This window comes from Dasypus novemcinctus, chromosome 4 (genome assembly GCF_030445035.2).
Source record: "Dasypus novemcinctus isolate mDasNov1 chromosome 4, mDasNov1.1.hap2, whole genome shotgun sequence".
In the NCBI taxonomy this organism is placed as follows: domain Eukaryota; kingdom Metazoa; phylum Chordata; class Mammalia; order Cingulata; family Dasypodidae; genus Dasypus; species Dasypus novemcinctus.
In genome coordinates, this window is record NC_080676.1 from 26,753,931 (window position 1) to 26,781,170 (window position 27,240).

The 27,240-nt window shown below is 35.8% G+C and overlaps 1 protein-coding gene across 2 annotated transcripts in view; it reads left to right on the forward strand.

Annotated features, from left to right (window-relative positions):
- TIPARP (TCDD inducible poly(ADP-ribose) polymerase) overlaps positions 1 to 21,588 on the forward strand; it is an 88,452-nt gene extending 66,864 nt beyond the window's left edge. For both annotated transcript variants that reach the window (XM_058295191.2, XM_004454433.4), the window contains exons 3-6: positions 12,200 to 12,368; positions 13,691 to 13,851; positions 18,513 to 18,791; positions 19,457 to 21,588. In XM_058295191.2, the coding sequence (XP_058151174.1) occupies positions 12,200 to 12,368; positions 13,691 to 13,851; positions 18,513 to 18,791; positions 19,457 to 19,904 (1,057 nt within the window). In that variant the 3' untranslated portion in view covers positions 19,905 to 21,588. The remainder of the gene's footprint in view (positions 1 to 12,199; positions 12,369 to 13,690; positions 13,852 to 18,512; positions 18,792 to 19,456) is intronic.
- Positions 21,589 to 27,240: the final 5,652 nt, after the last annotated feature.

The window sequence follows — 27,240 nt, forward strand, 5'->3', positions numbered from 1 at the left end:
ATTATAATCTCATCTTGCTTTGTCTCTGCTTTTGTACATCTGCAGGCATTTATTGCTAACATCACCTGAAAACTAGTCTGTTTAACTACCCAGATTTAGATGCTTGGGGCTTCTTTTTGTACACAGGATGGGCCTTGGAGAATTTCCAAATTCCAACTATGCATTTGAGAAACAATCTCGAATGTTATGTTTCCAATTAAGAGAACAGTTTCTAACAGGTCAGCCACTCATCCTTAGTAGAAGATGATATTGATGGCAGAACTAAGCAATTTTAAAAGAGCCTCACTAACTGGCATACTGTTGTGGATAATTGGAATTGTGGAGGCTGTGCAAATCTCTCTTTAGAAACTGAGCTCACCATTGGTTTTCACATTACATTCGCTTTAAAGTGTGCCATAATACATTTCTTTTTATTGCTATCAGTAATGAAGGAACACATGGCAAACTTCATTTTGGAGATTACCTGCAGGTGAAAATATGACCAGTGATTATTTCTAATTCTTAATTTCTCAAAGGAGGGTGGGAGTGAAGAAGAAATAATAAAGAGCATATACTGTTAAATTCTATATGGCTTGAAGAATGAATTATCCCAACTAAGGTAAAACAATCCTGTATTTCTCCCCTGACTGAACTCTACTGAAATAGTTAAACTAACCAAGTTAGCTCTGGGCTGCACAGCTGTGATAATGTATGAACTAACTCATTATGTGTTATTGATAACTCTGGAGAGAAGAGAACAGCTGAAACTTACTATGCCTTGTGACTTTTTGGTATTTCTTGAATATACACAGCTGGATGAGTTTTAATTTATTTTAAAAATTCCTGCGTGAGAGAAAGAGAGCTCCATAAGCAAGAAGTGTGTTTGAAGTGACTTTCAAAATGTTTGCCTTGTGCTTTAGGATAAAGCAATTCAATGAATTATTTTTTGTACTTCTTTATGCTGCTATTTACATATGAAATAAAACTAATTGGCTTCTATCTATACTAATCCAGAGAAGTTACTAGGCCTCTGTAGAGCTATCATGGAAATCAATAGCAGTCATTCATTTATTCCTTTCTGGTTTTTCATCAATAAGCAGATTAGAGTTTTTGAAGCAGCTGTCACCTGGCTTCAGGTTGGGGTCACTATGTTCCTGATATATTTATGGTAATGAAATGAATCTCGCAAAAAGCAAAGATTTATAATTCTTAAGTCAGATGTTTGGAGGATATAGCTTATAAGGTATCTGGCAGTCCCTAAAAATAATTGCATGATGCAGTATGCATTTTCTCAATGAGTTGAATACAAGGCTTTTACTTTTATTATGAATGAATAGAAAAAAAGTTGGAATAGTAGTAACTCATTCAACATTGAAAACATTCTGCATATAGTGAGAATGCAGAAAATATGCTACTTTAGACGATCACCAGATTCTGCAGCCTTTGTCTGATGGTGATGATTCTAGGTCACATTTAAATTAGTACCTCAGATCCTCCTAACCTAGGTCACAAATTTTAATTAATTATTACCAGTCTCCTATTTGTGAGTTGTGGTTGCCTTTCTATGGAAGGAAAACTAAGTACATGTGCGTATCACTTTTGCAAAGGAAAAGCAAGTATTTTGTGGTGCAGGATGATTTCGTGAGTATTCTGGCAATTTTCTGAAAGGCTGGTTCAAATTGGACACTTGTAGATTTTGAAAGAAACTTACTTTGTCAAAGTGGTACTTTGTTTTTTATAATATATCTGAGCATCTTAAAGTCGCTTGTGTGAGTGATTTTGTACCTTCGGAAGATACCAAAGTGCTAAGGATTGAGCCATTTTCTGTTTCATTCTAGGTTTGGCAGTATTAGATAATAACCTAAGATCGCGGGTTGAGCTGTACTTTGCAACACCATAAACACATACTGCACAAAGTAATGACATACTTCTAAAGTTCACCATTCCTAGGAGCAAACAAGTCACATTTTAGATACGAAGAAACTTTAACAAAATATTGCTTATTTTTATATTTATATGTTATGGCAGTGCTTCCTAACAACCAGGAATTATACTGTGCACAGACTCACCCCTACCCTATTTAAAATTTCTCCCTACAAGTCTTAAATCTAAATCAGCCTGATTTCCTGACACATTAACTGAAAGCTTCAAATTTTTCATATAGATAATACCTTGTTAATTAGGTAATTTGAAATTACAAGTGATAGGTTCTCAATTACTTTTTTAAATCTTTGAAAAGATTTTTTGTAAAATAAATTCTACTTATTCAACTTGGTGTTGTAAAGATTTTAATTTGAAATAAATTACATTTGAGTGGACAGTATCACATACTTGAGCTAAATATAACCAATTCTGTAATCAGGAACTCAAATTTTAGAAATTGATGATTTTAAGAAACTTGTAATTGTATGTGAAACTTTCAGTTTTCGTTGCTCATCTAGCCAGTTAATGTTGCTAAGACAAGCATAGAAGGTAGTTAACTAAGCATTCCTATTTGCCATTTCCACACAACCAAAAAAAATGCACCTCTTTCCATCTTCTATCTCTCTTTTCTATGCTGTTTACTTACCAGTAACACCCACTTGACCAGTAAAGAACCTTTGCATGGTCATCACAATGAAAAGATAAGCTCATATGAGAGTGAGAATGCTACAGTGAATATTCCTTTCATGTTCTACAGAAACCAGTGATTTGAGAGTATGTGTGCCCCAGAATGTTATGTAAGAAATATATATAGAATCCCTCATGACTAAGTTGTCTGAGGAATACAATAAATTTGTATTCTTTATCCAGATGAAGGCCTGTTTATTTTTTTATTAGGGGATTCATAAATTAATTGTCCCTTCTCACTTGACATATATACAAAGAGTTGGGGTGACCTTCTTTGCTCTAAATTTTTACCAGCACTGAATAGTCAGTGAATGATGGCAGAGGCGGAGGTGGGGGCACAAGGGTGAACTTTGCTTGTGGTGGTTGTATGTGTTTTTAGAATCTTACATGCACCCTGTGAACTTCAGCAACTCCCACAGCTGATCAGAGTATAGAGAGAGCAAATGACACAAAATACTCTAAATAATTTCCTGCTGCGGTTGGTCTTTGGTTTCTGCCTGTCACCTGCCTTTGCTTTTTCATTTCCAGGCATTGAGAATAAAAATAAGCACAGGAGAAATACTAGGTTTGCCTTCCAGGGTTTAATTACTCATCCTAATAAAACATGACATCCTTAAGTGGGGGTTGGGGATGTGAAACAGAAGGAACTTTGCTTCCTTGCCTTGTGACGTTTGGCTTGTCTAAATGCTGCCACATATCAAAAGCATTGTATAAAGTGTTCTACTACAGTTAATTTGTTACTAAAAAATAATTTAGACTGCCTTAACTAATCAACATAATTGAGTCTCTCAGAGAAATCATGCTTTGTAGTATACTTCTACCCTAGAAAATGGTACTGATTTAAGACTGTTATGTTGAAAGGCTTTATGGGCATAGTTTACAAAACTTTAGACAGTAAAGAAATTGCTGTATCTTAATATTTTCTCTGTGGGAAATACTTTTTGTTCTTTAAGCAAGTAATTAAAAACAAACAGTGATTTTCTCTTTGAATGTATACATTCAAATCCATAGTCTGCAGAGACTTTCTTACTCATCTTTGTGTTCTCAGTACCAATTATATAATAAACCATCAGAGTATAATTAATTCATATTTAGTTTTCCTAGACTAATTGGTGGGAAAGGCAAGGCTAAATTGGGAAATTCAGAATAAAAACCTTTCCAGGAAGTAAGTTTGTAATTTTGAAAGTCAATCCAGAAATAAATTGAGGTAAAAAGATGGTACCTTACTGGGTGTTATTAGAGAATATACTTTATAATATTTATAATATTTCATTTATGTTTAAATGAGTTCTGGATTGTTTGAGGATGTTTGAAAACTTTTGAAAGCAATTTTTACATTTACATATATTGATTTTATAATATTTATGTAGAGACATTTTATAAACCATATTTCAGCCCTGTTAAATGCTGTCAAAATCTGTATTCACAAAATTGAATTTACCAATATTTGGCATTGAATAGATGGTAGGCTTTTATATTTTCTACTTCGAGGCAAAGTAGAAACTTCCCATTTAAAAAAGATATTTTACTTAACAAAGGTGAATTTTTCATGAATTTCAGTAACTGCATAGCTTAAGCAAGTATAAGGTATGAATCAAACATTTTTAAAACTCGTCTGTGCTTTCTCTCCCACCTGTTCTTAGAAATGTCCTCTTCAGCCCATGGTTGAGAAATACATCTCACTTATAGGACATGGATAAAACTTAAGGTTATATGACATTTCTGGTATCTTCAGGGTGCAAAATTTAATCCCATACCTTTATGAATACTCATGGGATCTTCTGATCTCATACGTACAGTTTTTATTTGTGAATGATATTAGGCTTATCCATGTCTTTTTAGAAAGTTCTTTGCTTTGATCTGGTGGTTTTCTAATTAAAAAAAAAAGAAGTCTGGCCTAACAGCCTTTTAGGAGGTTCTGTGCCTCAAGTGGATGTATTAATTCACTTTTAGTGATTGCATTGGGAACTTCAATGTATGGGAACATTTAGATGTATTTAATTGGCCATGTCTTAATATAAAAACTTTTTGAGAATAAGTAGTTTGTGTTACTTATTTTTTTAGATCCCCTCATTCTTTTGTAGAATATAGAATTTTAAAAGCTTAAAAACAGGGTATCCTTTCATTTAGGAGACCTATCTGCCTTAATTTTATTCTTATCTCTTATCCTCTCTTTTACTTAGCTCTACTGTGTTCACTTCTAAAATTACTTTAAGATCACAAATTAGAACTCCAACAATTTGTAAATCAGATATGAGGTTTGGCACACAGATAAATGTGATTTCAGTACTCACTGAGTTACAGCTTTCTCATTCACCTGTTTCCAAGATAACCCAGAAGGGGCGAAAGGAGTAGCACACACAGTCAGAATTTTGCCTTATGATGATCACTTTTTAAGGGTTGAGCTCCAGGAACTCATATCTAAAAGTGGGGAACACTTTTGCCTACCCAAAAATCTTTGAGATATTTAGAATCCTAAGATTAAATCCATTATTGGAATGTTCTGTTCTACAGAATAATCTAAGTCTCAGCAATCCTGCTTTGAGGTAGACAAATTTTATTCAGAGTCAACATGTGGTTCTTAGCCTGCCCATAATGACACAAGACCATCAGCATAGTAATGTAAATTCCCAATTTTGATTGAGGGTATGTTTGTGTGTACAGCTACTTCGGAACACAAAGGGAAAAATTGAGTGATTACCAAGATCCAGTGTCAATGTGGCAGTGGAGTATAGAATTTTAACCTCTGGTAAACATTGAAAGACCTTGCTTTAGATGTAAGCATTTATAGATGATTTTGTTGGCTCCCCACCACACCTCAACAGATTTGTGCTATTTATTTGAGGTAATGTTAGCAAAAATTTTGATGAGTAACAGAAAAATGACAGTTACTGTGCTTCTGAAGCAGAAAGTTAGAGTACATAATCTTCTGGAGTTTAATAAGCATACTGGTTTCACAAAATAGCAGTTATTATTTGCCATGGCTTTGATTCTTATTACCTTGTAACATATTTGAAGGGATATGTAAGCTGCCAGATATTCCAGCGTTGCTAAATGAATTCCTGGAAACATCAAAGCCAGGTAACAAAAGCCAGTTATATTTTGTGTGTCTGTGAAATTTCTTAAGCAGCAGCAAACATACCCCTTCTGTCATGCCTGTCTTAAGCCTATAGCAGAAGACCCTGGATACTCTCTACACTGCATTTAATCTCTACTGTCATCATGATCCTCACATTTTGGGAGACATTTTTACTTCCATCATAATAATAAAATAAGAGGACCTATTAATTGTGTCTGGTTAGTCCCTTTGATTAGAACTGGGTGGTAATTAGTTTGAGGTCAAAGGTTTATCCCTGTAGAATTCAGTTTAACTCTTATAGGCAGGAAGCCAAGTTTTGGGAACCTTACTCATCTGGTTACACTGTACAGAGTCAAGTCCAGAAAGTTTATTGACCTTTGCTAAAGTCTGAGTTTATCTTATTTACATTATCTTCCGACTTATGTTTTACCTCCTGTAATTCCTATCTCATTTAATGGTATAGTTATCAATCCATTCATCCAGATCAGAAAACCTAGGACACATCCTGGATTCTTTCCACTCCCTTCTACCTAACATGTAATCATTCCCCATCCAGTTAAATTCTAACTCTTAAATTTTTCCCAAATCATCTTACTTCTGCCTTCTTAAATCTTTCTCATCATTTGTCTCATGTGTAGTTCTAATAGCTATAAATGGCTAAGCATAGAGTGCTTAAATTCTAATAAATATTTTGCAAATGAGTGTCTTTCTGCATCTTTTCCCAACCTTTCCCCACCTTCCTCTGTTGAAAATGAACAAAATCTTCCATGTTACTGTTGTAGGAGTGACCGTTTAAAAAGGCAAGTCTGGCTTTGTTGAATAACCATCAGTGATTCCTCCTGCCCCACAGAATCAAGTCCTAACCTCTTAACCAAGCATACGAACTCTTCATTATCTTGCCCTAGCCAACTTACTCAGTCCAGTCTTATCTCTTCTCATTCTACTCATATTCACAAACACCCTGACCCCCACACAAACTGCATGTGGTTTCACAGGCTCTTAGGCTTCTTGTACTTTGCTTGGTTAGTTTATACACGTGACAGTCACTCTCCATGTGGTGTCCTCCCCCAGTTGTCTGGTGGCTGACCAGACTTGGCTCCCATTTCATCCACTCCATATACCTTCCTTGACCCCTTTCTTGACCCCTTTCACTACAGAGTTAGGCTTTGCCTCTGGGTTGTTCACACTGTGTCACCGTTTGCTCTCTCTTTCCCCACTAGACTGGTCCTGTTTGGCATTTTGACTTTTTTATCTGTTTAGGCCCAGTGCCTAAACAGGAAATTAGGTAAAATTAATAAAATATTTTTAAAATTTCTTAAGCATTGATAGAATACCTAATCAATGTCTTCAGATTTTGTTTTGTTTATTATCACATTTTCTTCTTGTTTTTAATCAATTTGTAAATAGAGAAATTGCCAAAAATGGTTACCCTCTTCTCTGAGCTCCTAAATACATAAATCCATCTGCTATCTACCTGAGAGAGAGATTGGTGTTCTTAATTTTTTTTTATTCAACAACTGTTTCTTAATTAGTTTTGGTTTTCATTACAGCTCTGTTTATTATTTATGTTGTAGGACCTTTTTGCTTTCTTTGTTTAGTTCTGAAATATGCATGGAAGAAATGATGGCGGTGGGAGCATACTTTTTGACTGTGTGGATATTGGTGCTCTGTACATTTGGTAATATGCCAGAAAATGTTGACTTAATTAGTATGTCAAGCTGTTGGTCGGGTAGGAAGAGAAGAGTGATAAAACATCTAAATCATAAGAATAAGTATCCCTTTCAGAATTCTAAATTATTTTGTTAGCTGGATTCTTACAGTGGTATGTGTAGTGATTTGTTTGTGTTTGTAGGTGAAGCAGCAGAAACAATGTTCAGTGATTCACATTCTTTTTAGCAAAATTTAGCAATCTGTGTATGAGATATTTTTCTAACTCATCGTGATAAGTTTATATCAGGTAAATAAATGATTGATTTTAGCAACATGATAATATTTAGCAAAATCTAAATCTTACTGTGTCTGTTTCCCATATTCACTCCTTTCTGACCATTTCTTAGTAGGGATGCCCTTCGGCCAAAGGGTTCTCCTCTCACCAGTATTATTGTACCTGCTTTCATAAAGATACATCCCATCTCACCCCCATCTCTAAAACTCTCTCTTGCTCAATATTCATGCCTGTCATAACTACCCTATATTTATTGCTTTGTCCATTTGTCCCTATTGCGCAGTACCCTAAATTCCCACCTTATAGGCTCTATGACCCAGTACTTACCTCCTCAGTCCATTGACTGACATCTCTCACATTGCCTGTCACACTCTGGTTCACATTTCCTCATCTTTCTGTACCACTAGTTAGAAGTTCTCCTTTTCCAACTCTGTCCCTCCTGGTCCCCATCCTTCTTCCAAGAAACAGTGCTCGAAGAGCTCGTCCACACCACCCTTTACTCGTGATATTTTCTATTAAACTTCCTAAAATTCTTCCTCTTACAGAAAGCTATTTTGGATCGATATAGTAAAACTTACTCTTAGTTTCCTGGCCTTTATCTTTCCTTGGACACCAGCAGCCACCTCTTCTCCAATAATGCTGTTTGTCTACTCTTTGTCCTCTTATTCCCAAAATGTACTTGCCACTGATGAGGTTTTAGATAAGCAGATGTACGTTCCTTTTGTTTTTCATTTTGTTAGTTATTTCTCCTAGAAGCCCCTGCAAGCCAGGGACTACATCTGTTTAATTCTTTGTGTACTGCCTGTTACAGCCCACCATCACCATTGCCACACACAGATGACTCATAAGTGCTCTCTGATAATAGGAAACAATGGTTTGATAAAAAAGAATGGTGAATGTTGAACATTTGCCATCCCTATTGCAAGCATTTATACTGATGCAGATTGAGGAGGAAAACTCTTGGCTTTGGATTTTTAAAGCAGTCCCTGTTTAAGGGAGCGCAGGTGGTAAAATTAATCTCATAAAAAGATAATTTAATGTTTTTCAAATTTGTTGTTTTGTCTCTGTCAAGTCTAGAAAAGCATATTGAAAATCAAATAGAGCTAAAACAGTACTTTAATACATCAATCCAAAGAACAGTTGATTGTAGTAAATTAGGATTTGTCATAGAAGCTCCATAATGCCTGAAGGACCAAAATGCACAGAGAACATAGCAAAGCTGCAGTTGTAGATGTCTTTCTCATGCAAATTGTTGTCTATGAAGTCTTAATAATACAGGCTTAAAATCAAATTGTTAGAGTGATGTCCAGAATAAAATCTGACACTTTAATAGCAGAAAGCATTGGCTGTTTATATTATAATGCATGTTAATGTAATGACTGCTGTTGTAAGAACTCCTTAAAGGAAATACTGGATCATAATTGGAAACAGTTGCTGGGAGATAGGTTTAAAGGAAGAAAATCTGTTTAGAAATTAGAAATGGTCTTAAGAAGGGAAAGAGGTTAATATCTCTCTTTTGAATGATAACATCAGATTCTCCTAAAGTTAAATGAAAACTAAGGGCAAGTTCACACGAGTTTAATTTAGACATGGAGTTCCAGTATTCATTCAGTGGTTGGTTTTTTTTTGGTTTTGTGTTTTTCTTCTTTTAGGATTTCCTAGAAACATTTTTTTTCCTTTTGAATTAAATATTTTTATTTAAATTAAATTTTATTTGAATTAAATATTTAAATATTTTAATTTAATATTTTGAATTAAATATTTTACCCATAAGTCACTTTAAGCAAAGCAATGAACAGATGTGGCTTTTTGAAAAAATTTTTTATTGGACATTAGTTCTCAATTAGCATATAAAAGGATTTCCCAAGGATTGTGTTTTTCAAGAAGGGACCAGGGCAGAGGTGGCCACTGTCAGGAATGTCGAGTGTGTTTCACATTGGTTTCCTTAGTGGTACTTGCGTAACCGTTCATGTTTGAATTACTTGTACGAAAGGCAGTAGCTGAAAAACACCTATGCTGTCAGTGCCATAGAAAGTCCAGTGATGCTGCCTTCACATTGACATACTTGTAATACCGGTAGTAACCTCTTCAAAAGGCTCCCTCCCGCACTGCCTCTAGGGGTGAAATTCTGCATCAGTGTCCAGCTTGGCAACTCCCATAATTTGACATCCATCAGTTTCTTCTCCTTCACTGGTCCAGCAGACACCGTTTTGGACTCCTGGGTGTCTGCTGAGTCCCAGATGTAGTTTTGAACTGACTTGAATTGTCTTATTCCCATTTCATACTTAATTCAAGTTTTATGTTCCTTTTAAGACTACATCCTACTAGGTGATACTCTTTCTAAACAAGCAAGTTGGGTTTTAGGGAAAATATTTAGGAATTTTTAAAGGAACATACTTTTTACAAGTTATGTGCTTTTTGGCACCATCAGTTGAGTATATGGCTGAAATTTTTTCCAAAGAATAGAACCTTATTCACAAATTACCAACATTGAAATGGAAGTGGGAAATAGATTTTATTATCCTTACAATTCAGGGGTGTTTATTGAGAGATGTTAATAGATATTCATGGGGAAAGGAAGACATTGTCATATAGGTTTGAAGAGATACTTTATAGCACTTGTCATGATACTTTTTTTTTATCCCCCCCTCCCCCGCCCTTATGGCTTGCTTGCCCTCTGATCTCTCTGTCCATTCGTTGTGTTCTTCTCTGTATCTGTATTTTTTTTAATATCCCCCCCCACCTGCAGCTTGCTTGTTGTCTGCTCTCTGTGTCCATTCACTGTGCGCTCTTCTGTGTTTTTACTTGTCCCCCTTTTTTTTGTTGCATCACCTTGCTGAGTTGGCTCTCTGCAGTGCTTGCGGGCTGGGTGGCACTCCATGGCACTTACAGGCCGGCTCTCTGGGGCCTTCACAAGGAGGCCCAGGGCCTCCCATATGGTAGATGGGACCCCAACTGATTGAACCACAGCTGCTTCCCTTGTCATGATACTTTAATATTCATGTTAGCATATTAAAAGGACGGAGGCAGACAAAGTAAATTGTTTAACTTTGTGTCACCAAGTATTTTTCAAGCATTTGACCACAGAAACCTTTTTCACAAAATACCTATTAATAATCCTTGAAGGGAGTAGAGGCAGCTCAAGCAGTTGAGTGCCCACCTACTACGTGGGAGGTCCCGGGTTCGGTTCCTGATGCCTCCTGAAAAACAAAAACAAACAAACAAAAAGAGCCAACTCAGAAGCTGATGAGCAGCGTTTAGAAAACACTACACTAACTAACAAAACCTATAGTACAAAATAATCTACAGCAAGGAAATGAATTATTTATTGGGAAAATCTGCCCAAACACCTGAATTTCACATGTACTAATCATCCTGAATGCTCATAGGACCTGGAGTAGTCTGTGTATTATAGACATTCATTTCGAAATATACAGTGACAAAAAGTGTTACCTTTTCAGTATTGAATATATTCAGTAACTTAGTCATAAAACTAATATCTATGATATTATTTTGATATATTTCATTTTTTATATCTTCTTAGAACAGGGGTTTTACCAGGGGTCCCTGAGCTTGAATTGAAATTCAAAAAACATTAAAAAAAAAACACACTCCAGTATAGTGTGGACTTAGTAAGGGGTTTGTGGTTTTACCTGACTGGCAAAGGGGACTGTGGAACAAAAAAGGTTAAGAACCCCTGTCATAGAGAAACTTTTAAGCATACACAGAAAGAGAAGAGTGCAATGAACATTTTGCCCATCTTATATTATATGCTTACTTAAACTGTTTCAAATGGTTCAGACACCTAGGTGAAGAAACACAAATGTTTTAATTGGACTACCCTTTATAAATGAATTCCAATTCATATACTGAGATTTTCCCTTCCAGTAATATTGAAATATTTGTAAGTTGCTGATTGAGCAGCAGCAGAACAGATAAACTAACAAAAACATTCTCATATAGTTCAACTTCATAATAATCCAACTATTTTCCTCCTTCATGTTTTGCCAACTTTGTTTCTTACCCACAGGATAAAAGATAATATTGATGTTGAGTGGGTTAGAAGTACTGGGCCTCATTTGGGGTCATTTTAGTTTTTCCTCCTTTTCTTTTTTCCCTCCTTTCATCAAGTAATATATAATATTACCTGGCAAAATTATTGGCAAAAGTAAACTGATGCATCTGAAAAAAATGGCAAACTTCAAGATAAATTTCCTGTGTTTCTCTGTGTGCTTTCTGTGTCCGCTTCATTCTAAGGCTAACTCCCTAATTGTCTGAGACCTGAGTTTGGCTCATTGTGCTATGGAGGGTAGGATGGGATTATATTGATTGTTTAGGCCAGTGATGGTATAAGACGAAGTCAACCCTGCTGTGACTCCATGATCTGGAAATTTGGGGTCTTGTGAAGAAAAGTCACACAGAAAATGGACACTGAGGAAACAACCAGTAATGTCCTTTTTTACTCCTAGTAAGGCAAGTTTTGAAAGTTCTACAATAGATTATCATAGATATTTTTAATATCTCATGAGATGTTTAAATATTTTTGCTTTGAAAAATATTAACAGTGTTTTCTTGGCTCTTTTTAGAGGACAAGAATTTTGGGCAGATTTGAATACCATGAATGTATATGAAACAACTGAATTTAACCAATTACGAAGACTATCCACACCACCCTCTAGCAATGTCAACTCCATTTACCACACAGTCTGGAAATACTTCTGTAGGGACCACTTTGGATGGAGAGAATATCCTGAGGTATTTACAGGTTCTTTTTCATAAAAGCAGTAATTGTTTTTTATTTCATTGTTCTTTTGTTCTTCCTTTCTAACAGTGACTAGGCAGAACTACAAATCATAATCAGAGTTAATGGATATAAAATTGGGTCTTGTTGCTAATGTAAAACTTCTCAATTTTTCTGAAAACATCTCTATCCGTTAATCTCCTGGTATCCATAGATAGAATATCATTATTTTCAGAGAGATAAAGTGCTTTAGAGACCAAATATCTACAGTGGTAAATACACAGTCCCGGTTCTGCCTTTGGAGTAAATTTAATGAGGTGAGCACTGGTTTAACTTCTGGTTATATCTGGCTTCTGGGCTCATAGAAGTTGGATCATTTCAGAAGATTAGCATTTCAGAAGTCTAGTGGGAAATAGTCTCCTGGAAGAAGTACTTGGAAGTGTTTATTGTGCTGCAGTCAGGCAAATCAGTCATTTAAAACTCTGTCCTACATGCACATGCATCTTTAGTCTGAGATGTTAATAATAGCACGTCAATCACAAAACACAGTTTTAAAATAATGATTGTTTACCTTGCCTCTGAGTGAGAATCCTTTGTCAAGTTTAAACACCCTGATGTGGACTTTGGAAATAATTGTACATCCTAAGGATCCTGACTTCTTCATATGATTAAATTCATTTCCAGCATTACAAAGACAATTGACTTAACTACCTTAGATTTTTCTTAAGGTACTAGTAGAGAATGTTAGGTGTTACAAAACCCTGTATTGAATGAAAAATTTCTGACTCTTTCTTTTAAGTAGTCAGTAGTCTCTACCTTCCAAAGAGAATGAAAAGGCAATTTAAAATATATTCTCAGAATATTTAGACTGTCCCTGTGTTTTTCCTCTGAGAGGTTTCTTGGATTTAGAACTTCATTGGTTTATTTGAACTTTGTATACCTCATCATAAATTCCTCTTTTGGAATTTCCAGAAGTTTACATTTCTTAAAAAAAAAAACGCATCTCTAGAACATTGTTTAAGGCCTCAGAATAAAAGAGAATAGCCCCTTGGGCCTCACATATTTCTTAAGGGGGAAATCCATGCTGTTCTGAACAGAGTATCTTTCACTCTGCATTTTTGCACACACACACACACACTGTTAGAATCAGTCTTTACATATTAAAGGGAATCAGTTTGACTCTCTGTACTTTATTGAAACTTCTCTGATGTTAATAGCAAGGTTAAATATTTTTGTCCTTGATTATATTAACATTTTTCATATTTCATAGTGATTACTTATTAATTTGCTTTTTTTAACTTGCTTTTTTTCCTTTACCTTGTTTTTTACTTTATAGTCTGTTATTCGATTAATTGAAGAAGCCAATTCTCGGGGTCTGAAAGAAGTTCGATTTATGATGTGGAACAACCACTACATCCTTCACAACTCATTCTTCAGAAGAGAAATAAAAAGGAGGCCCCTCTTCCGCTCCTGTTTTATACTACTTCCATATTTACAGTAAATATCCAATAGAAGGGCCCTCATTTTATGTAGCTGTACTACTGAATGCCAGAGAGAAAAGTGTTTTAAGCTAAAAACTTATTTGATTATTACCTCTACCTCTAGAATGTAGAATTCTGAATTTTGGGGGTTTAATTCTTGTAAGAGAGTATCCATGGGATTTTTTAACTGAAAAATCAACATTTTTCCACAACTAATATAATTATATCTGGAATAAGGCATAGAGTTATAATTTACGTCTTTCAAATATTTTTTCTGAAGAGACCTTTCCATGTTATGGGACTTTCCAGGCTAGGTAAACTACCATCGTGAGTGGGGAGAGCCCTACAAGATGATGTTTCTCCATTCTTCTTTTTTGAATGGGAAGAATTCACTTTTCAAGTATTTTGCATTCTTATTTACTTAATAAGGCAGATCTTCTTGTGATACTCATTAAAAACATATGCCATACTTTCTAAAGCCATTCAAGGTATTTCTTCCATCTCTATATAGACCACTGGCACCTCTATTGATGCCAGAAAAATACAGGCACATTACCATTAGCAAGGCCATCTTTGAAAGTTAGTATCACTAGAGGAATCATTATGTTCTCCAACCAGGCACAACATTTTTAGAACCTATTTTAAAAGTGATACTAGGTTTTCTTGGTTTTATAAACTCAGGAGGTATCAAGGAATATTGGTTAGTTTCTGCTAATCTTTGGAAAAGGTGCTGTTTTTATATTCTTCATGGTAGTTTTTTAAATTTCAAGCCTAAATCGTGTTTCCTCCAAGACAATTTTGACAGAATCATAATGATTTCTAATTCTGGGATTGCAAAGGGACATTAAAAATAAATTAAAAATCCTTGAAGTACTTTGTGTCCAAAGCAATTCATTATAAAACATTTCTAGAGCTATGTGTTGGCTTGGGGGTAAATGTGTGATTTCCTCAAAAGCTAAGTATAAAAAATTTCACATTGTAAGATTTTTTTTCCTATTAGAACTAATAAAAATGTCATTTCTGTGATTTCACTAGCACAGTTAGAGATAGTGTCAGCATCCAGTATTAGGAGCGTATTATCTTCCCAGTGAGATGGTAGAACTCATTAGTGAGACAGGCAGCTTGGCATGCTGAGCCAATCAAGTGAGATATAGCTTCTGTGTGAGGGTAAGAATGCTCATTTGCTTGCTGTATTGTTAGGGGAGTTTTAATGGTGAAGATTGATTTGTTAGCACCTAAGACAAGTAATTATGGGATACCTCCCTCCATCCCTCCCCCCCACCCTTTTTTTTTTTTTAATTTAAGCGTGCTTTGTACAAGTATGAACTATAAAGAAAAAAGTAATAGAATTAAAAAGAAATAGAATGTCACAAATACTGCCTTATTATTTGTAATATATGCTTTATATGAGAACAAAAAAATCACTCCCGCTTCCTTTTTCTGTTTAAAATTTCCTATTTTAGGCTTACTGCCTGAAACAGTGATAATCATGTATAAAGTAAGAACTCAGCAAAGAGGTTATACAGATACTTCAGCTAGAAAAGAGCAGAGGAGCAGCAGGTTCACCACGGTGGTATGATAAATACAGTATTTCAGATCCTTTTTTTTTTAAAGGAGATACTGGGGATTGAACCCAGGACCTCAAACATGGGAAGCAGGCCCTCAACCATTGAACTATACCCACTCCCCCATTTCAGATCCTATCTGCCCCAAAGTCTAGGGTTAAGAGACTGGCTAGTGGGAAGAAAGAGAAGGGGGACTTTGTTACAGAAAGCTAATTTCTGGAGTAGATTCTAGATTGGATGATGGTCTTAGCCAGGAAGAAAGGGTTTTAGTGTTAATGAATACAGAGGGTCAAAGAAAAATGCGGGATTTGGAGAGGCCACAATTGTCAGGGAATCAGAGATGCCTAAGAATTCAGAATACCAAAGAGGTTGGGGGAAGAGGACGTGGGTTGGAGGCTGACTTAATTCATGACTATGCCTACGAATCTGGCACTTTTTAAAATGAGATTTTTCCCTGCTGCTTTTTAATGGAACTGATAAAAAGGAGTTTTTCTTTTATATATTCTTGGAATACTTGAGCTGAGGCTGCAGTAGCAAACATCTTGGATTTAGACATTTGGGTTCATTTCTTTCAGCTGAAAGGACATCATCCTGTATGATCGCCTCATGGTCTTGAGAAACTGTGATATAAACTGTGATACAGTTTCTTTGACTTTGCCCAAATAGGATAAAATGAATGAACTTTTACTTAATCACTGAAGTTAGGTTAGGAAACGTCTTTCAAAATCACAAGAGGAGGGAAGGAGAGTGATAGAAGATGACCTTGGATTCTAAACATCTTTTCTTCAGAGGAACTTGTGTACAAGCTCAGTACCCTTCAACTTTTACTCTCTAAAGAAGGCTGGTAACAGCACTCTGAAATATGTTATTGGAATACCCATGAGCTGAATACAAATTTGGCATTCTCTGGAAACAATGGCACATTTTTAAGTATCCTGAGAATATATATATATATATATATATATATATATATATATATTTAACATAAGGCAACTAGGATGTAGATGTCCACCAGACAGGTGACTGTATATTTTTATGTTGTAGCCTAATTTAGAGATTTGCTTGTCAGCAACTTACAAGCAAACATCTAATGGGTGGTAATGGATATTAACATACACATAATCTAATATCGGTAGGATTTATTTACATAGTCTCATCTTTAAGCATGTGTGAGTAAATAAGACTCTCCCACCCCCACATAAACACGCATGCACACACACAAAAAGAAGAATATACATTTGAAGCTTCTATTTTATGAAACTGGTTTTTAGCTAGAAATGTATCAGGAAGAAAAGGAGCAGGCTAGTCTGTTGTCAGTACCAGGTTTCAGTACAGACCAAGACAGCCTAAAACCTGTTTTGGGCAAAGAGTACTAGGGAAAATCCTACAATCTCCCTTGCAACTCAGAAATGCCTGTTGTTAACTTTAGGCCCTAATATTGGAAAATCTGGTAAGCTGGGACGTATTCTCTTCTTGTCAGGGTTAGAAAGGAGGGAAGGACTAAAATACAGGAGTCTATGCTTTTCCGCTTTTCCTCCAGAGTAGTGATAGCTTGTTAAGGAGTTACAGACCTTTGAAAATCTGATGAAAGCTATAGGGCCTCTACACGAAAAATGTATTTATGAATCAGGCCTCTGGAGAAATCTGCCATGGTTCTGAGGAAATGCTCTGGAGATTTATTTTATTTTTATTTTGTCTTCCTCCATAGCTTTTAGCTTCCTATCAAGCTATCTCTAAAAGAAAAAAGGCACTGTGATTTCATAGTAGTAATAGTAGAAAGAATCCCCCAAACTTGGATTAGAATCCTGATAACCATACAGTACTTTGGAGCCTGTAAAACCATGTTTAAATTGTGAAGTGTATGATGAAAGCATGTGAGCTTAGAAACTATCTAAATAGGCTGAGATTCAAATCCTGTCTCTGCTGTTTGTTAGCTTTGCTAGCACAAATTATTTAACCTTTTGAACCTTGTTATTTGAAAAGTGGGGAATAACCCAGGGTTTTACTTTCAGGGTCGTTGTGATAGTGTGTGAGGTATGTGTTTAGCATAAGGTGGCTATGAGTATTATGAAGGTGATGGTGAGATACGCTCTTTGGAGATTAGATGCATGTTCTAACCTCTCACAACCTCTCAAAAAAGTGTTGAAAACTCCAGTTCCTAATCCAGTTTGGCAGACATCAGTGCTTCCTTGTGACCACTATGTGCTGATGAGTATTACAGTGCCCTGGTTTCAAACCTGGGTCTCAGGATCAGGATTTCCTTTCTCTATGCTTCCCTTTTTCTCTGTTTTGAAAATGGCCAAGAAGTATGATTTTAATTGAAACATTTCATCAGGCAAAAATAGGTAATTCATCATAGTGACTCCTTATTTAAATTCATCATTCTCAAAGTAACACATCTGAATTTAAAGGTTCAAGGATATGAATTCTTTTATCTAAAATTTGTAATAAATAGCTCTATCTTTAGTATAGCCAAATCTATATGGTTTGATTTTGATATTTTATGTGATCTTGGAAAGTGAAGCAAATGTTAAATACTTGGCCAGCTTACCATGGATACTCCATGAATGGCATGTTTAATTGTTTGCTTTTATTTTTCATTTTTAACATTCAGGTCCTCTCCTGTAAAATCCCTCTTCACCAACTCCCCATTGTGCTTTGTCTTTCCTATCTCCCCCTTTCCCTCCCCACACATAGTCTTTAGTGATGATAGGTTTTCTGCTTATATCAGCTTAGTTTCAAGAAGGCATATAAATAAATTATCATTGCTCCCTGAAACAAAGTTTCTTCAGATATATAGGCAGAGGAGAAGTCGCGGATCCAGAAAGTAAACATATTTAAAATTGGCTCTTGCTTGCTTTGCTTGCCTTACAGCAAATAATACATTACAGAGTTTGCTCCAGTGAAGAAACTAGTAGGTTATCCATGTATAAAGGCAGTGTTTGCTCTAAGATTTTTTTCCCCTTTTAAATAGGTAGAACTTATTATTTTGTTATTTAAACACAAGTATGTAAACTATGCATAGTATGTTAGACCCTGGTATAGAACACTACAATATTAGATGTACTTATTTCTAGATGTTTTACGTAGACATTCTTCCTTTCCCTTCTAGGACACTTGGTGGTGTTCCCACACAGGCTCCTCCACCTCTTGAAACGACCTCCTCATCACAAGTCATCTGCCCAGATGGGGTCACCTCAGCAAACTTTTACCCTGAAACTTGGATTTATATGCATCCATCTCAGGACTTCATCCAAGTGCCTGTTTCTGCAGAGGACAAAAGTTATCGAATCATTTATAATCTCTTTCATAAAACTGTGCCTGAATTTAAATATAGAATTTTGCAAATATTGAGAGTCCAAAACCAGTTTCTTTGGGAGAAATATAAAAGGTGAGTCAGAAGTCTGAAAAGTTTGAGAGCGCTTTTCTTTAATGTAGCAATGATAAAAGCAGAACAGGAATGGTAAATACTTGTATAATACTTAATATGTTCATATTTTTCTGTCTATTAATTCTAATCCTCACAACAGACCTATGAGTAGGATTATTACCATCAGATCTTTCAGAGAGGAAACTGAATCACAGACAAGTTTGATAACTTGCCACATCTCATAGTAGTAAAATATGATGCTGGAATCTTAACCTAGGCAATCTTAACACCAGAGCCTTGTTCTTCGTCACTTTATTATATTGCCTCTCAAACAAACTAATGTGTATGTGTAGTACAGAGGGAATACATGTAGGTCTGAGGAATCTCAGAATTAAGGGACACACTCGGGTCAGTGGAGTTAGACAAGGATGGTGGCATCCTGAGGAATATAAGTTGTGAGAACTAAATTTGAAGTGGAACAGAAAGAAAGTCACCAGCTGGTAGACAATAGCTTTTCCACAGTGGGAAAGAATAAACTTTTAAAACGATATTTGATGGCATTTTCCCCTTATAGCCACTAGCATTTCCCCCTATTGAAACACTGAAGAGAAGTTTTTGACTATGTTATGCCTCTTAAATTGATCTATAATTCCTTTTCTAAATTCCCTATCTGTTTTTTGCATTAGGAAAAAGGAATATATGAACAGGAAAATGTTTGGCCGTGACAGAATCATAAACGAGAGACATTTATTTCATGGAACCTCCCAGGATGTAGTAGATGGAATCTGCAAGCACAACTTTGATCCTCGAGTCTGTGGAAAACATGCTACCATGTTTGGACAAGGCAGTTATTTTGCAAAGAAGGCAAGCTACTCTCATAACTTTTCTAAGAAGTCCTCCAAAGGAGTCCATTTCATGTTTCTGGCCAAAGTGCTAACTGGCAGATACACAATGGGTAGTCACGGCATGAGAAGGCCGCCACCTGTCAATCCTGGCAGTGTCACCAGTGACCTTTATGACTCTTGTGTGGATAATTTCTTTGAGCCTCAGATTTTTGTCATTTTTAATGATGACCAGAGTTACCCTTATTTTGTTATCCAATATGAAGAAGTCAGTAACACTGTTTCCATTTGAAAAATCTCAGTACTGCTAAATTATTTGATATGGACTCAATCCAGCATTTGTAGCAGGTTTTGAATGGGTGGGACTGGGTGGGGAAAGGAATTGGACATTAATAGGGCACTTTCCAGACCCATTTTTTTTTAAGTGACAGCAAGTGAGGGCTTTGCTTTTGTTTTTGTTTTGTCTTTTTAAGAAAAACACAAGTTTTAAAATGACCACTTATTCCTTAATTATTTACTAATTGTTAGTGTACTTGGTGTGAAAAAGACTTATAGAGATCACGTACTCTTCATTCACACTCGTACATATAGGCAGCAGTGTTATTAGAAACATTTTAAAAAGAGAGAGACAATGAACATCATCCAAACTGATTAAATGTGGCTTGGGCCTGGTAGAAATTAGGCCACATGAAATGGAGGCCATAAGCAAAGTGAGGTTTGTATTTATTTACAGTGATAAAACTGACTGAACCTGGTACTACCATGCTTATTCTCTGTCTAGAGCATCACTGCTATGGTATAGGATAAGTGCATAAAATTCTGGTGGGTGGAAAGAAATTTTTATTTCTATCAGCAGGCCTGAAATATGTCACCCAACTAGAGAACATCAATGACTTCTAACTGTTCCACAGAGTTTGCCTAAGAATCTGTTCTGTTGAGGGGAAGTTAAAAAAAAAAAAAAGCCATTTGAAAAATATTTGTCACCAGCAAAATTTTTCACTTACCAGTTATATGAAATGTAATTCTTGTGCTGTTTAAATATCCAGCCATGGAAAAGTTCATCTCTTCCATTGTCATCCACCCCAGTTTGAAAGACTTAGGTAGCTAATTTGAATAAAGCCAGTTTTGAGAATTAAAAGTATTACTTTCTTTTGGATTCCAGGCCTAGCCCCTGACTGAAGATTTTAGGAAAAAGAAGTAGATCTGCAACTGAATTGATAAAGTTTACTACTGTGCTTTGCGCAAAGCAGACACAAAGTATTCGTTGACCTGGAATTATTGTTAGGGGGTAATCCCATCCATAGGCCTGCTTTGCCAGATGTAGCTGGATACCCTGGCTGACTCTGTATCTTAACACTACTTATAATACTTAACAGAAACACAAACTTGGAAAATGTGCCACTGGCCCAGCTGGAGCTCTGTTAGGTGAATATGCTGATGCCTCAGTTCAGAAGGGTAGCAGCTAGATAGATATACTTCACCTTAAGCAAAGCAAATACTTAAGATTTACAAAAGTGAAAGTGGTTATTCACAGAAGAATTGACCACCTAATTCCTACAGATACCAAGCCTCTCCTAGTATGTTTGCAATTATTTCATTTATATGTAACTTTTCAGGAACTTCTGTGTTGTTTAAAGCAAAATATATCTATACCGATGTCTCTGAATCAGTCTGTTTAAGCACTTATCAGGGCTTCCATACAGTTATTTATTTTGCCCTAGTTTTGATCCTGTTTTTTGCAGCCATTGGCATAAAACAGCCAACTGTGGCTGTTACTTTGAGTCAGTTGTTTTTGTTTGATTATAACTTGTAAACCAGTGATTCCCAATCTTTTTCAACTTGACACCTTACTATTGCTTATTTGATTTTATTAAACGTGTTCCTTTTTTTCTCCCTAAGGAAAAAAAAAGCTTTATGACATATTTATTTTTTTAATAAAAATAAGCAAAAATAAAAGTTCTGGTAATTCTTTAAAATTTCTTGTTGTGCTGATTCCATTTAAGATAACTGAATTCAACTTGTAGTCGATGACCTGTAATTGCTGGTTGGTTGGTTGGATGGTTGGATGGTTGGTTGATTAGAACGAATGTGCTATTGAGTGAACAAATCTAACCAGAAATGTTACTTAATATTTTCTCTTCTGGGAATCAGCAGAAAATAGAATTTCTAGCAGTTGACTATAAATTACAAAAGAAGAATGAATATTTAATTTTGCAAGTAAGTATTTGGGGAAAGGGACACGTTTTATACTAGCAAATGGCTATAGAGAGAAAAATTTGAGCAGGTTGACCCCTTCAACAGGTGCCAGAAGAACTATAAAAGAAACTGGAAGTTGTCAACTCTCAAGCACCTGTGCCATCTAAGTCATCTGATTGGTAAATGTGAACATTGTTGACTGTATTTTACCCCTGGTATTATAATTTTTAAATCCCTGGATGGTGTTTTATGTTGTTTTAACTAAGCAAGAATGGTGGAGTCAAACTAAATTTTGTAATGGTTCCATGGATTTAAAATATACTGAAAGGCATTCAATAATTCTTTTTCCCTGCAGGCACAGCTGTAATTTTTATACCATTTCAGAGAGCCGCAACTTAATTTAAACTGTGGTTAAGATTTCCAAGGAAAGAAAGTCTACAAACTCCCTGAGATATTCCAATGCCATACAATCCTATGTAGGCAGGAAGGATTTTTTCTTATGTGTGCAAAGTTTATAAATATAAACTTGTAATTATAAAGTCTAAAACCCAATTCTGTGCTTTTTGCTACAAACCTGTTTGTTTTAGTAAATGATTATTTAGTTATAAAAATAACCATTTGGGCCTAGAATACTGATCTATAAAGAGGGATTTTTATTACACTATGTATGAAAATGACTAAATAAATTTATTCAACACCTAATCAGTACCTTATTATTAATTTTTTGTAAGAGGTTTTTGTTTTTTTCCCCTTCATTTAAGGAAGGTAAGAAGACCACAAAATATTTCTAGTTTTCCTTAATTTGGGAGCCAACAGATTGCATTTATTTAGAAAATTCGTTGTGGCACTTTTCTAGACCTCAATTCGTATGACTCATCTTGTTGCTATTATTGTGGCATTGATTTTTAAAAATTAAATAATGAGCTCTTCTATAACTATACTGTAACCTTGGCCAAATCACTTAGCCTTTCATGTGGTTAGTTTTCTTATCTTTGAAATGGACTTTTTTTTTGAGGCTACAAATGATAAGAATGTTCCATGTTAGAGACCCTACAGTGTGAAAACTTTTTGTAAAGTGCTATACAAGCAACTGTTAGTATTTAGTTATATTTTAAAAACCAGATCTTTCTTGTGAAAAGGTAGTGTGGGCCTTTAAAAACAGGCTCCAGCTAGTTTATTGATTTAAATATTCTTTTTGCAGACCAGTTAAATCAAACGAAGCAGTGCTTTTTTCCTTAAAGAGTTTGCTAACCTTATTCATAAACTTAACCATCAATGAAAGAAAAGGTTTCATTACATTATTAGTTGGTCTTATTTAATTTACGCCTCTGCGTATCTTTTGGGAGAATTTAAAGATCCTGTGTAGAATTATCAGTCAACAGCTCTTTTGAATGTTTACTTTCATATGAATGGATGTGTTTGTGTGCATTAGAAGTGTGTCATGAACACTTAATCTAGTCTTCAAGCTAGAGCAGAGGTGCCCAACTGTTTTAAGGATGTCACGATTTCATGGATCCTTATGATAGTAGTTAATTGTACATAAAAAGAACCTAATAATTAGCAGATTGACCAAAAGCTATTTGAATTCAGTAATCTTTTTAAGTAAATTTGTATTATTTATCACAACCATATCTACATTTGATAGGTTGGATATACTTCTTCTATAGACATTTGGTACTCAAATGGATTGATGGACTCCTTGTGATAATTCGCAAATGCTACTGGAGTTCACAGCTGACAGATTGGGAACCACTGGGCTAGACTATTTTTACATTCAAGTAACTAGGTTATCTTCTAAATTACATCCATTATTAAAATTGCCCTACTCAAATCGGATAGCTATGACACTCTGCCTAGTGCTCAAGAGCCTCTAAACCTAATACTTAGCATGTCTTATATGCCAAATTGTCATTTGGTGGGCCTTGTGTTTAGAACTTTACTTTGAAGTATTTCACAGTACTTTAAGGATGGCATTTAACAGACCTAAGTGGCAAGTCAACTATGTGATAATGCAGTACTCTTCAATAATAATGATATTTTTTGTGCAGCCAGTTAAAATTTTTTGAACAGTGATGATGGGTTTTGGGCAGTAAGGCACACTTTTTGCCTAAGGCCTCACTTAAAAGTTAGACATTTCATGGTATCTTATTCAAGGGTTTATTAATAATTTAGGGGTGAGGAAATGTCTACCTATATGGCTACATTTATGAATACATATTGCTAAGTATGCAAGTTTGTAGTCCTGTTTATAATTAACTTTAAGGCATATACAAGGCAGTGCTAGACAGTAGTGGGAATGTAGATTTTATGCATCATTACTCAATTTTGTGATGAATTATCATTTATCAGAAATCAATGACTTAGTCACAAGCCTTTCTGAGAAAGTTCTTACACAATTTTAGTGTGTGGCTTGCAGACTAATTGAGATAATCAATGTAAAACAGCACAGTGCCTAGCCCATAGTGGAAATAATAGTTGTAATAGTAGCCATGGCAGCTGTGGTAGTAGTGAGGTAGCTTGAATAATAGTCTGCCCTCCCCCACCCAAAGATGCCCACATGCTAATCCTCAGAATCTTACATGGCAAAAGGGACTTTGCAGATGTGATTAAGTTAAAGATCTTGTAATGGGGAGATTGTCATGGACCCATTATGGTCATAAGGTCTTTATAAGAGAAAGACAGGAGGGTCAGAGAAATCGGAAGATGCTGTGCTGCTGGCTTTGAAAATGGAGGATGGGGCCACTAGCCAAGGAATACAGTCTCTAGAATGTTAGGAAAGGCAAGATTCTTTCTCCTCTAGAACCTCGAGTAGGAACACAGCCCTGCTGACACCGTGAGTTTAGGATTTCTGACCTCCAGAACTGTAAGATAATAAAATGTTGGTGTTTTAAGCCATCAAGTATGTGGCAATTTGTTACAGCAGCAATGGGAAACAGATCCAAATAATATAGTAATTAAAGTTGGAAAATCATCAGGAAGTTATTCTAATAAAGTAGAGCACAACAAATATGGAAAATTCCCAGTGCTTATTGAAAAACTTTTAAAGTGTGAAGTTCCAAAAAAGTAGACTACCAGTGGCTTTCTAAGAGTGGTGTAAATGCACACTAGCTAAACACAAACCTTCCTTAAGATTTCTTCTCAGGGGCATTTAATAAAGACTAGCACTATAGTTAGAATGACCATATAGCCTACTCCAGTAATCTCACATGAAGGTAAATTGCTTTAGAGAATTGGTTGGTTTAAAAAGATGAAGGGATGGAGGTTTTTAGCATTGAAACTGTTAAACAGTGAATTTACTTTGCAGATTTAGTCTCATTTAGGTTATCTTTTGTCCTTACATAAGGAAAATTATAAAGCTATTTGGAAAGCATTTGTTGACTAGCTCCTAGAACCCAGGGGATTCCTTCTTGAATGGACACAGCTTCAGGACACAGCTTTCTTAATAAGGGTTTCGGGAAGAAAACCAACAGTTACTTGTCACACATACTGTTTTCCAAGATAAATTGAAGGGATTACAATAAAAGGCCCTCTTTGGGAAAGTTTTCATAGCTACTTCACAAGACTGTAGGTTGGCATTTCTTTATATAAAGACCATGACCATATGATTATGGAAGCAAAAGCATTGTTCCAGGAAGCCTTTAAATTGACTTAAAGCTGGATCTACTACTATCTGGTCTGTGAAGCTTCCAGATTCTGAGGAACTATTTTTAATGTGAAACTAGCGATATTAAGGCCTGTAAAGCTTGGGGGGCAGCAACACAAGCTCTGGTTAGATTACTTAGGTTGGAATCCTACCATCACCATCTCCAAGCAGAATAACTTGAGCAGGTTAGTATCTCTAAGACTCAGTTTCCTAATAATAGTCTCATAGGCAGTGTTGAGATGAAGGGAAAATTATTGTAAAGCATTTAGTACTTTAATAATGCTGACTTATTGTTACTCATGAGACCAATTTTAAAGACACATGTTTGGGAATAAGGACAAACCTCTGAAAAGCTAAAGCATCCAGTTTCCTTAGTTTTAGACTCAAACTCTACTTCTTAGTCACAATCTTAAAAATACAAAAAATATATAAAATATAAAAATATGCAGAAAGAAAAAAGCTAAAATATAGCTAAGACTATAATCAAAATAAAAATTTAACTCTGACCACCCCATCCTTGGCATCAAAGCTAAACCCCTGGCTTTGTGCAGCTGTGATAGCCAGGGTTTTCAGAATTCAGGAGGGAAAGTGGAATTGGCAATGGACAGCATCAGAGATAGATGCTCACCCCTCAGAGTTTGTTGAGATACCACATGCCTTGAGCATGATATACGTGAAAATAATAAAATGGAATCATCTTATCCACCAGCAAGCAAATACAGATGGCTTTCTCCATTAATGCAAATAAGCATCTGATGAAATTAAGTTGCTACTAGGCAGTATAATGACTGAGAAACACAGGAATACTCATTCCTAGATATACCCAGTTCTGCCTTGGCTCATTCATTCCACTTCTCTGCAAAGTCTCTGAAGGAGGTATATGCCCAAAGGAAGCCAAGCAAAGGAACCTTAGTTATTAGCTGAGGTCTTGGTTCCAATCTCTAATACAGCAAACTGCACTGAAGCCTGTGAAAGTCTTGTTTGTCTATTGTTAAATAGGCCTAATTAGCCCCAGATGCAGCAGATTATGTAGGAGCCTTATTCCAAATAACTCCCACCTCCAATGCCTTAACTGGGATATCAACCTTTACCTGTATGATACAAAGAAAGACCAATCCAACTCATTTCCCTACCAGCTCCAAGAAGAGAGAAGTTTCTTTTACTTAGAGCAAGGGTCAGCAAAGTTTTTCTATTAAAGGCCAGATAGTAAATATTTTAGACTTGGTGGGCCATAAGGAATCTGTAAACTATTCAACTCTGCCACTGTAGCACAAAGGCAGCCATAGACAATGTGTACCTGAATAAGAATGGCTGTATTCCAATGAAATATTATTTTGGGTCACTAATAAAAATTTTCACCTGTCATGAAATAGTCTTTTGATCTCCTTTCGACCATTTAAAAATATAAAAAAACAACAAACATTTTTAGCACATTCCCCATTATAAACAGGCAGCAGAATGGATTTAGCCAGGGAACCATAGTTTGCCAACCCCTGCGATGTATTTCACAACTTCCTGAACCTTCTTATGATCTCTTGGGAATGTGTAAAAAACAGATTCTGGACCCTACTTCAAACTTCCTGAGTCAGAATTTCTAAGGAAGGGCCTGGGAATCTGTACATTGACTGAGCATCTCAGGTGATTCTTACAGCAGGCAGGTAAGGGACACTGCCCTCTGTGGCCCTCTCCTGGGCAGGTGCCCCAGAATATGGTGAAGAAAAGACTAACGGACCCAGTGTGTCTACGACTGCAGTAGATGTTTGGCTCTTTTGTACCCAGATACGGGCTT